The sequence below is a fragment of the Mytilus californianus genome, unplaced genomic scaffold, assembly GCF_021869535.1.
Source record: "Mytilus californianus isolate M0D057914Y unplaced genomic scaffold, xbMytCali1.0.p SCAF_13, whole genome shotgun sequence".
NCBI classification, from domain to species: Eukaryota; Metazoa; Mollusca; class Bivalvia; order Mytilida; family Mytilidae; genus Mytilus; species Mytilus californianus.
In genome coordinates, this window is record NW_026262615.1 from 7231173 (window position 1) to 7243586 (window position 12414).

General features: G+C 34.4%; 1 protein-coding gene across 6 annotated transcripts in view; it reads left to right on the top strand.

Annotated features, from left to right (window-relative positions):
- The window catches only part of LOC127723087 (uncharacterized), a 74879-nt gene that overhangs the window by 3479 nt on the left and 58986 nt on the right, over nucleotides 1-12414 (top strand). Inside the window, exons 1-3 of one of the 6 annotated variants that reach the window (XM_052229535.1) lie at nucleotides 8786-8878; nucleotides 10785-11012; nucleotides 11627-11754. The exons of 1 other annotated variant lie outside the window; for it this stretch is intronic. In XM_052229535.1, coding sequence (XP_052085495.1) covers nucleotides 10809-11012; nucleotides 11627-11754 — 332 coding nt within the window. In that variant the 5' untranslated portion in view covers nucleotides 8786-8878; nucleotides 10785-10808. Of the gene's footprint in view, nucleotides 1-8785; nucleotides 8879-10784; nucleotides 11013-11626; nucleotides 11755-12414 lie in introns of those variants that run through there. 4 more of the 6 variants (XM_052229531.1, XM_052229530.1, XM_052229533.1 and 1 more) reach the window with 4 other exon arrangements.

The window sequence follows — 12414 nt, forward strand, 5'->3', positions numbered from 1 at the left end:
TTAATGTTGTATAACTTAAAATAGGTTTTGTTATTCAGCTTGTTGATATTGAATTAAATTCCACTATGCTGTTTTCGTTATGCGATTCATGTTTACTATCGAAAAATGATACTAGACTTTCATTTTCACTGTAGAGGCGATTCATTTCTTTTGTACATGCGATGCATTTTCACGGAAGGAAATTAATCAATTTTCATCAGATAACGTCTTTATTCAGCCGACTCTCTAACAAAATTTATGAAGCCAGAAGGATTGATTATATGTGACCCGCCACGATATTCCCAGGCTTATGGAGGTAGAACATCATTGTGAGAAAAACGCCGTTAACTATATGTGACCAGCCACTTCCAGGCTTATGAGGGTACATTGTCTAAACTTTGCTTTTTTGTATATTTATCTAGAACATTCTGAAGCAAAAAAAAAAAAAACTCTGTCATGTTATTATGACCTATTTTTTTGTAATAACTATGAAACGAGTCATTTCGAATACCGACATGATAATGAGACTGTTCGATGACGAATTTTTCATTATCAAAGACACTAATTTATTTATAAAATACAAAATTATTGTATTCTATTGGCGCTTAGTAATCTTCAACAGCGTATTTGAATAAAAATTTCAAATGAATTAAATTTACAACATTACAAATAGTTCTTAGCTCTACTTTAGAAAATGTAATTTAAACTTGTTAAAATGAAATAAGTATAAAATTTGTCAAAGAAAGCTTTTAGAATTCCTTCTTTTTTTAATTTGTCTTTTAACTTAGATTTATGATGCATGTCTCTATACATAGTATGCGACGCGTAGCAGTTTATAAGTAGTTGTTCTCATATATGCATTTGATACAGTGCATTTATTATGGGTATATTTTAGACTCCATTTATGAAAATCTATAGATCAGAGAATTTTGATTTTTTGTATCAATTTAAAATGTAGATTTAAATATTTATATGTCGTTGATACAGACAAAAAGATCTTATCATGTCAAAATCATGATGCAACAGGAAATTTTCATATGCACGGTCTGAACACAAGAATTAACAGAATAAGCATATTTCTTACTGAATAGAGAAAAATGGCCAAAGGAATTACAGAATGCAGAAATGTAAAACCCACCCACCCCCCTTTTTCCCCCCTAATCAATATCCTCATGTATCATTGTGACGGATAGTTTTGTTTGTTCTATTTAACTGTTTTTTATTTTCGAAAAGAATATTTGTACAAGGTGTTGTTTATAAATGTAACGGACAATATATACCATGCCATCTCAGCCGACGTCGTAATTTCATTTTTAATGAAAGAAAGTATTTACAAGCTTCTCTCCCTGTGCAATATGATTTATTAAACTCATTAGGCAGAGCAATGTTTATGACTACTTGCATAATTGTTTAATCGTATTAAATTCTGTATCAAATTTATATTAATAATAAAAGTTTTAGATTTTTAATATTGAAAACGGGTTAAAATTATTTACTTGCATAAATATTGATATAAAAACATCCAGTTCGTTTTTTTGCGTTTTTTTTTTTTTTGTAGATCTAAGAAAAAAAGCAACTCTGTTACACTTAAACAATTGACTAATTAAAATTGTCACATAGTGTCTTCTTATGTCGTCTGAATTACAATGTAAGTTATTGATCAGTAATTTATATCTTCGCCATCCGTAATTATTATCTAAAATGTTTATTTGGCATGCCATACTCGATAGAAGTGCGGACGCACGAGGATAAAAGCTTATGTGAAGGGTTACTGCCAGTCACCCAGCGTCAAAACCGGTGCACTACGAAAAGTGTATACGCAAGTTAATGTAGTCCCAACCAAAACGATAGATCTAAATATCTAAAAGGAAACATTATTGAGCATGTATGTGCGGTAATATAATTTGCAATAAATTCATTGCATTGAAGTGCAAGGTTTCTAGATTATCAATAGAATAGCCTGTGATTTACAAGTTATATTAATTCCGGCAAAAAATTGAGATTAAAATCGGCGATGTTATTATATGCCAAGTGACTTAGTTGGTGCTTAACATCATAAAGTCTGTCAGTCTCTATAATATGCATTTTTGTCCATTAATTTTAACTTAAGGTTTTCCGTTTTTATCTTTTGATTATCCCCTTTGTATTACTTTGAAAATTACTGTTCATTGGAAATATTTATAATACTACTTAAAGTAATAGCAGGAAAAATGATAGGTGACTGCAGATCACATTTACATAGCACCAACTTTTAAAATGCTGTAGGTTTGTTCATGTAGGGTGTCATGGATTTGCAATTATTTATATGAGGGACAAGGAGGAAATTGAAAGACAAAACATGAAGCATTGTTTTCGAAAGTATCTTATGAATATCACTTGTTTTACGATGGTTAAAGGACATGTCATAATAATATATGTATTCGAAAGGGTCTCAAGTCATGATATTCATAACTTTTATCATGCACTTAAGACACCTCGTGACATGACTTATGATGGTCTTATGATTGTCATAAATGTTACGACATCACACATTTTTTGTATTTGCTCGTGCAACATGCAGATCCAGGATTTCGAAAAAAAGGGGCCCAAACTAGGCATCGTTTGTTGTGGTATATGCTTAAAATCTATACATAATGTTTATATATATATATATATATATATATGTAGCTCCATAGGGGGCGAAGCCCTGCCCTCTCCGGCAAAATCCGTCTCTGCATGCAGCCTTTCTTACTCTCTTTTTGGCACTGTTTGTTCTGTCGTTTAATCTGCTAAATAGTAAAGATTTTTTCTTCTCCACTTCGTCATTTAAAATCCGAATCTCCTGCGACGTACAATTTGGAATCCTTTTCTTTGTAATGATTAATTTTAATAAATATTTATAATATTTCTTTCTTTATATAGTAGTTAATTAACGTATTTGCACGGGCATTTCTTTTAGCGGGTACTCTATGTACCAAATCTTAAAGGTATTCCTAATAATATAACACTTCATTATAATAAAACATGAACGCGAAGTTTTAACCAAATTTAAACAAATTGTCAACTCAGATTTTAACCCCTCTTCATATATAATGTCATGTTCATCGTGTTCATTATACTGAAAAAAATATGAAATATTCGTATAAGATAAGAATGGTAATAGTTATTATTTTCATAGTTACATATTTTCACTTTTGACTGTCATTAGAGCATCCTGGTATGACTATCTTATGACAGATATGATTTACATTCTATGACATATCATATGATAGTCATGAGATGGTAATAAAATTTGCCTTTAGATGAATCGAAAACCAGCCCTTGGACTTTTAAAGAATCAACAAAATCAAATGTGTACTTATTTATTTCGTGTAAATAGGTATTTATGTACTGTACAGCAACCGAATTTGGAATCCAGAAAAAATCTACAGGGGCATATTTAGGAAGTTAACTGAATCAACAGGTGAACTTCGTCTTAGTTCAAATGTTGTGTTAGTGGAGTATATGTTCCATTTCCTTCCTTGAGTGTTGCAGTGTTTTTTTCATTTTTGTGGTAATTCACGATGTCAAAGAGTGGTGTTGTGTTAAAGAATAAAGGACTTTTAAATTTATTTAAATATTATTTCTTACCGTTTTATTCCACATAGAAGATCTTTTTATAACCTGCAGTAGTTTCATTTAAAAGGAGGACTTGTATGTGTTGACGTGTGGAATTCATTGGCATTAATATTCTTTCAGGTAGATAATTAGTCATGCCAAGAAATTTCTTTTGTTGCAATTTTGAAAACATCGCTTGGAGCAAATTACACAGATCTCGTCCTTTTTCTAACAAAAAGTTCATCGGAAGATACCAAGACCTTGTTGATAAACATATATGAATAGTATCAACTTCACAAATAATACGATGTTTTTGAAGATTCTAGGCACTGACGTTGTTTATCATCTTATCAATAATAACGTGTTATAGTATTCTTGTATTTGTCTTTGTAAATTAGTACTTTTACATTTTAGTCAATTTTTGGTAATATCCATTTGACGTGACTCGGTTTATACATCCCGTCAATGTGTTATTGTGCTATGGTAAATTTGTGTATTCTTGTCTATCGTTTTTGTTAATGTGCTTTGTCAATATGCCTTTTTGTTTTTGTTTTTTTTTTCTTTGTTGACATATTTGTTTGTTTTTATAGTAATTAAGATTATAACACATTTTTACCTATTATGTCTGTTTGTTTTGTTCACACATCGTTATCAATTTATAAAGGAATTGTATGCGACTGTCATACAAGTGAGAGGTTTAGCTAGCAATAGAACCAGGTGTAATCCAAGGTTTTCTACATAAGAAATGCCTGTATTGAGTAAGGAATATGATAGTTGTTATTCGTTCGTTTGATGTGTTTGAGCTTTTGATTTTGCCATTTCCTGAGGGCCTTCCGTTTAGAATTTTCCTCGGAGTTCCGTATTTTTGCTTTTTTATTGTTTGGTACATGGCAGGGGTCTAAGCGACACGTACATAAAAGTCGTAAACTAATTTGTTGAATATTTAATTACTAATGGGTGTCTTAGGAGGTCCACCAAAGTTTTGATCGAAATGTTCGGGGCATGACTAGTACGGTGGGGTGTCAGATCTTTTATTTTTTCAATTAATAATTATAACTAGATTTTGGTTTTCTGCCAATATAATTTTCTGTAATTTTACATCTATATGTTTTGAAATACATTTGCATGTGTACAATTACATTATATCAAGGCTCTTGTATAGCCCGATCCAAACAACTTTTCTGTTCTGTGCTTTATACTGATGAATATGTCGGGTTAACATGTACCACCAGTGTTACTTCCAGGCACATTGATGAAGCAACCAGATAACAGCATCACAGTACATGCATCTTCATAAATGTGGAACATGTTAAATTTTGTAACATCAGCCCAGGCATAATGCAGTTGACACTAAATACTAAAATTACTTTATTCGTTGCATAAAACGCACCAAAAATGCAGATGTCTTTCTTCTCGTCAAATGACAGTTTAATGGTTATCGTCCTATACCATAATTCTCTGAGGTTCATGTAGGTCACCCTGTTATTGATCTGTACTATAGTTATCTGAGTTGCCTGTATTTCACCCTGTTGTTGACCTGTACCATAATCATCTGAGTTGCCTGTAGATCATCCTGCTATTGATCTGTACCATAATTATCTGAGTTGCCTGTAGGTCACCCTGCTATTGATCTGTACCATAGTTATCTGAGGTGCCTGTAGTTCACCCTGTTGTTGACCTGTACCATAATTATCTCAGGTGCCTGTAGGTCATCCTGTTTTTGATCTGTGCCATAATTATCTCAGGTGCCTGTAGGTCACCATGCTATTGATCTGTACCAGAATTATCCGAGGTGCTTGTAGGTCACCCTGCTATTGATCTGTACCATAATTATCTGAGTTGCCTGTACATATCCTATAATAGGTGCCTTTAGGTCACCCTTCTATTTAACATATCCTATCATATGTGCCTGTAGGTCACCATTGTATTTATCCATATCATATTATAGGGGCTTGCAAGTCACCCTGTTATTTAACATATCCTTTTTAGGTGCCTGTAGGTCACCATGTTATTTTCCCTGTCATATTATAGGTGTCTGTAGGTCACTATGTTTCTTTTCCCTATCATAGGTGCCTGTAAGTCACCATGCTATTTATCCATACAGTATTATAGGATTCAACCTTGATGCACCTATGATACAGATCTATATGGTGATTGTATCTGCAGGCTGTTATAATCCGCAAAAAATAGATAAATATCAGTGTGACCTACAGGCAAATATGATAGGCTATGTTACATAGATGGGTTTATTTACAACCACTGGGTCGATGCCACTGCTGGTGGTTTTTATTCCCCGAGGTTGTCACTAGCCCAGTAGTCAGCACTTTTGTGTTGACATGAATTATCATTGATTATAAATTAACTGTTTACAAAACTTAACAGTTTTGAAATACTAAGGCTTTTCTACCTCAGGAATAGATAACCTTAGCTGTATTTGGCTAAACCTTTAGGTATTTTTGGTCCTCAACGCTCTTCAACTTCTTACTTTATTTGGCCTTTTTAACTTTTTTGATCCGAACGTCACTGATAAGTCTTTTGTAGACGAAACGCGCGTCTGGCGCAAAATGCAAAATTTCAATCCTGGTATTTATGATGAGTTTATATACATAGCTGTGTGACCTGCAGGCTCCTATGATGGGCTCTGGAAAAGATCGATGAGGATAAGACCTGCATGCACCATTGGTCAGATCTATGGTGACGTGACCTGCAGGCTCATACGATGGACTATGGTACAGATACATATCAGTGTGACCTGCAGGTAGTTACAATAGGCTAACGTTACATATAAACAAAAGTGTGACCTGAAGGCAATGATGGTACAGATACATTTTGGTGTGACCTGCAGGTTCCTATGATAGGATATGGATCATAAAAAAGTGGTGTGACCTACAGGCACATATACTAGTAATAAACATGCAGGCACTATGATAGGATACGGTACATAAAAAAACGGTGTGACCTTCAGGCACCTATGATTTGATATGGACATACAAAAAGCTGTGTGACCTAGAGTCACTTATGATAAACCTGCAGTCACCTATGATGGAATATTGTAAATAAAAATAAGCTGTGTGACCTACGGGCACCTATGATAGACTGTGGTATAAATAAATATCAGTATGACCTGCAGGATCCCATGAAAGGCTTGGATACAGACATGTGGCAATGTGACCTGTAGGCACCTAAGATAGGCTATGGTGCAGATCTATAGTGAAGTGACCTACAAGCACCTATGATAGACCCATGATAGGCTATTGTACAGATCTATGGTGATGCGGCCTGTAGGCACCCATTATTGACTATGGTACAGATCTATGCTAGGGTGAACTGCAGGCACCTAAGATAGACTATAAAACAGATAAATATCAGTGTGACCTGCAGGCACCTATGATAGGCTATGACTCAGATAAAAAGTTACAAGACCTGTAGGCACCTATAGACTATGGTACAGGCACCTATGATAGGATTTGGTTAATAAATAAAGCTGTGTGACCTACAGGCACCTTCGATAGGCTGTGGTACAAATAAATAGCAGTGTGACCTGCAGGCTCCTATGGAAGGCTTAAGTAAAGAAATATAGCGATGTGACCTGTAGGCTTCTATGATAGACTATGGTGCAGATCTATAGTGAATGACCTACAAGCACATATGATAGACCCATGATAGACTATGGTACAGATCTATAGTAAAGTAACCTGCAGGCACTTAAGAAAAACTATAGAACAGATAGATATCAGTGTGAACTGCAGGCATCTATGATACTAGTAGTCTACGGTACACATAAAACGTTGTATGACCTGCATTCACCTATAGACTATTGTATAGATAAAACGTTGTGGGACCTGAAGGCACCTATGATAGGATTTGGTGCAGATATATGGCAATGTGACCAGCAGGCACCTATAATAGGCTATGGTACAAATAAATAGCAGTGTGACCGACAGGCACCTATAATAGACTATGGTGCAAAATCTATGGTGATGTAACCTGCAGGCACCTATAATAGACTAAGATACAGATGAATAGCAATGTGACCTGCAGGCACCCATGGTAGGCTATAGTGCAGATCTATGGTGGTGTGACCTGTAGGCACCTATTATAGTCTTTGGTACAGATAAATAAGCAATGAGACCTGCAGGTACCCATGATAGACTATAGTACAGATCTATAGTGATGTGACCTGCAGACACCTACGATGGGCTATGGTACAGAAAAAAGCTGTGAGAACTGCAGGCACCCATAATAGGCTTTGATCTATGGTGATGTGACCTGCGTGCATTTATGATAGGCTATGGTACTGATAAATAGCAGTGTGACCTGCAGGCTCTTATGATAGGCTTTGGTTAAGATCATAAGTGAAATAACCTACAGACACCTATGCTAACTGCGAGTACTCTCAGATCTGTACTTAGTGTTTTTTGATTGTTATTCGCATGTACAAGTACCCATCCACGTCCACTTTGTGTTTTGTTAGTCTGTATTTCTATTTGTATCCATTTGATGAGTTAAGCCTTTTTCAACTGATTTTTATATTTTGTTCTTATGTTCTACTGTTACACCACGGTCCCAGGTTAGGGGGGGGGGGGGGGGGGGGGGGGTTGGCTCTTTCAAACTAGTTTAACCCCGCCACATTCTGTATGTGCCTGTCCCAAGTCAGGAACCGGTAATTCAGTGGTTGTCATTTGTTGCTGTGTTACATATTTGTTTTTCGTTTATTATTTTGTACTTATATTAGGCCGTTAATATAGCTGACTATGTGGTATGGGTTTTGCTCATTGTTAAACACCGTAAGGGGACCTATAGTTGTTAATACCTGTGTCATTGGGTCTATTGTGGAGAGTTGTCTCATTGGCAATCATACCACATCTTCCCTTTATATGTATGGGGCAAATCTATAGTGATGTGTCCTGCAGGCATCTACCATATAGATATATAAATGAACGTATGACCTGCAGGCACCTTTAATAGCATTTGGTGCAGATCTATGGAGATTTGACCTGCAGGCACATATTATAGGCTATGTTACAGATTATTAGCAGTGTGACCTGCAAACTCAAATGATAGGCTTTGTTACGGATCTTAAGTGATGTGATCTGCAGGCACCAATGGTACAGATATTTTTTGGTCAGACTGTGTGACCTGCAGGCACATTTGGTACAGATAAATTATGGTGTGACCTGCAGGCACCTATAATATTGTATATGATAATACGCGTAGGTATATGCAGCACTACTTTTTTATAAGTGGTGACTGGCAGTAACCGTTCACATAAGCTTTTATCCTCGTGCATTAAAAATAGCATTTCTTCACCAACTGATAACAGGTAAGTACATTTGAATTTGTAAATAGATAAATAAGCTATATTTAGAGTCGGCATGGTTTATAAAACAATGACATAACATAAGCTCAATCAACCTTTAGATCGACATACAGAGGGAAACTAATTTAACATAAATGCACTATATTAAAAAAAAAACCACCCAGAGAAAGGAAATATACTGCACAACTTACATAACACACCACTTCTACCAAAATATAGTAGACTAGTTTCTTATATGGTGAAACAATTTCCGATTTCTTCTAAAACATTTCAAAGGTCTAACATTTCAAACATAACCTTGAAATTAACCCATGGTTTATAGAGAAATATTTATTTTAGTGCCAACAATGGGAATTCATAATAAGAAGTTTTAAAAAACAGTCGTGACTGTATAGTCAATTTCTAATTAGTTATTATTGGTTTGAAAATCGAATAAAATCAACAAAATCTTAATTTTAACAGCATTATTTTGATGTCTTTTACACCAGAAATGTTGAGTCAAACTTTTGACTTATTTTAATCCTTTTTTGAAAAGTTATATGCTATAGGATTTTTAATTTCAAAGAAATTAATTGATGTGGTTCTGTTCTTCTGTTGTTGAGTATTAGTAAGAAATTTGTATAGGCAGGAGAATCTAAGTATTAAAGAAAAAAAAACACAAAAAAGACTTAAACTAAGAATGATTACAAAGCTTTGGAAATGTATAGCATAAAAGACCAATTTTAATCAGTTGCAGATCCAGGGGGCGGGGGGAGGGGGTGGGGGTGGGGGTTCCTCAGGGGTTGGAATCCCCCTTTTTATGATGATCAATGCTTTTGAATGGGGACTTATGGTTGGAACCTCCCCAATTTATCCAGGGTTGGGAACCCCCACCCCCTTTTAACAATGGCTGGATCCACCCCTGTTAATATAATGTTCACTTCAATATATTGTAGATAGAATAGTAATTGAGGATCACCATCACTTCTTTTGTCACTTTGTGTCCCCTAATGTAATCAGAACCTATTTTGGATGTAAATGTCAACCATTTATTTATCAAAAAAGCTCAACAAAAAATGTTCTATTTTACTTTCTCATATGAGTTAAAGATACATTTACATGCAAAATAATGTTTGTTTTGCAGTAATAAGGACTTACAAAAAAGTTATAGCATCTTTTTCAGTTTTATATATGTATTTCAGTAAATACTGAAAGTATTCTGGCAATGGTAAATAAAATGACCAAAAGGAAATAATATAAGCTGAATTTACTCATTCTACTTTTTTTATTTGAAAGGAATATAAAAAGTTTTATGTTTTAGTTAGAAATTACATTATGTAACTTTAGTTTGCCTTAACCAAATATTATGAAACTAATACACAGTGCTATTACCACAAAACACAGTTCAAGTTTTAAATTTGGTGGCTTCACTTTTACCTTTCTTGGGTAATGCCCCTTTATAAATAGAAAAATTGCTAAATCTGTCATTTCCGTTCTCTAACTTTAGTTTGCCTCAACCAAATGTTATGAAACTTATAAACAATGCTTCTAATCACAAACGGTCTTAACTACATGTATGTGAATCCTGCATCTGTCTGTGGAAGTCGACTCATGCTGTTTACAAGCGGGGCATCTGTGGCCCATAGACGCATTCTCCATTTATTTATATTAGTTTAAACACTGACTGCGAAGAGGACTCCGAAATGAACTTTTACACAAAAAGAAATATCCATATTACCAATTAGTCAACATGTTCAACATGAAAGCTGGAAAACTGGAGACTTGATTTGTACATTAGTACAAATAAAGCAAAAAAAATGTTATTTGCACAATAGTTGCCTGATTGCAGGATAAAGTGTAGCATCTTGTCATTGGAGTAGGCCATTTCTGTATACAATCTAAAATTTATAGATTTTTATATTTTGTATAGACAAAGAAGAAAAGTGAATTTACTATGAGTTTAGAAAAATTTCTGCAATCCAGTGACCAAGCCGCAAAGTATCTTGCTAGCCAGGTTGGTCAAGATGGTGTTTTATTGGACCAAAATGTAAGTGGTGACCTGTGTTCTCAATACAAACTTGTCACACTTCTGCTCATCAGTGGACATAATGTAGAAGGTCAAAGGTTAATGGAGAGGATAAAGAAAGATTTTCTTCAGGTACTTATAATTTATGAAAAAAGTGGATAAAAGATATACAAATTATATGCTACATTTGTACTGTTCTTTGAATACGTGACTTCTCAAAATAAGGAATGTTCAATGATAACCTTCTGGGACCAGACTATCCAGTGTTGGATCCTGAAGGCTGAAACCCAGTTGAAGATCTAGTTTAAAATTCAGTATCTTGATATAAACTTGCTCATTTTCATATTTAGCAATGTTTAGAAACAAATTGTTTCAGTAATGAATTGCTTAGTTTCTAAATAGCTAAAATCAATTGAAAAGCCATGAAAATATACAACAATTTTGTAGTGATATAAAAATGATTACAAAAGTCAATTACTTTATGACTGTCTGTACTGCTCCAAAACATTAGTTTGAAATGTTTAAGCTGCTGTTTTGAAACCGCTTTGTATGTGCTGTATGGGTTTAACTCATTGTTGAAGACCATACGATAACTTTATAGTTACTTACTTCTACATCATTTGGTCTCTGGCGGAGAGTTGTCTCAGGGCCACTCAAGCCACACCTTCTTTCTTATTTTATATTGTTGCATACAATAACTAAATAATTACCTTACCTATGACATTGATTACATTCTTTATCCGCAGAATGATGGTGATTTTGTATCATTTCCTGAAAAGTCGGGGAGAGAAAGGAAGAGTTCATCTTTTCCAATGACACACTGCTGGGTTTACATGAATAACTGGATAGCAATGGGAGCACAAAGATCTGGAAGGTAAGAATAAATGTGTAGGTGTCCATCCGACAATATGCCACCTACATACTTTATTCCTTGCCAGAGCTGAACTTGGCTAACAATATGATGAAATCTGTCAATCTGTCTAGTAGTCATCAGGACATCACCAACATTTCTTAAAAAAAAAAAAAAATCCAGGATCCAAAAAAAATTTCCTCAGCTATAAACAATATCCTTACCAAAGATAAAACCTCTGGAAGTTAGGAAGTCTGATTAATTTTAAGATCTTTTAGTCCTAGGTGATGGTCACATCAGCAATTGATAGACTGAAACATCAGCCAGATTTTGGTTTCATGATTTTTTTTTAAACCATCTGTCCTGCATTTACCAAACTTGGTATGAAAATGCCAAATTTAATGATGAAAACATCTTTTATCTTTGAGTACACTTAAGTTCAAAGGTCATTTTCACAGCAGCAATTATTGATGAAACAATCAATAAAGGTTTAAACTAAACTAATACACATCAGGTCTGTATATTTTTGCTACAATATCTAGGTGCCGTTCCTTCAGAGACCTGCAGGTGGAGGTTTGATGTGTATTACTGGCATCATATTTTAAAGTTTTTTAAAGCTTATATGAAATAACTGCTTTATCTAATCAGTGATCAAAATTTTCATTGTTATCTAACTTTTAGGCC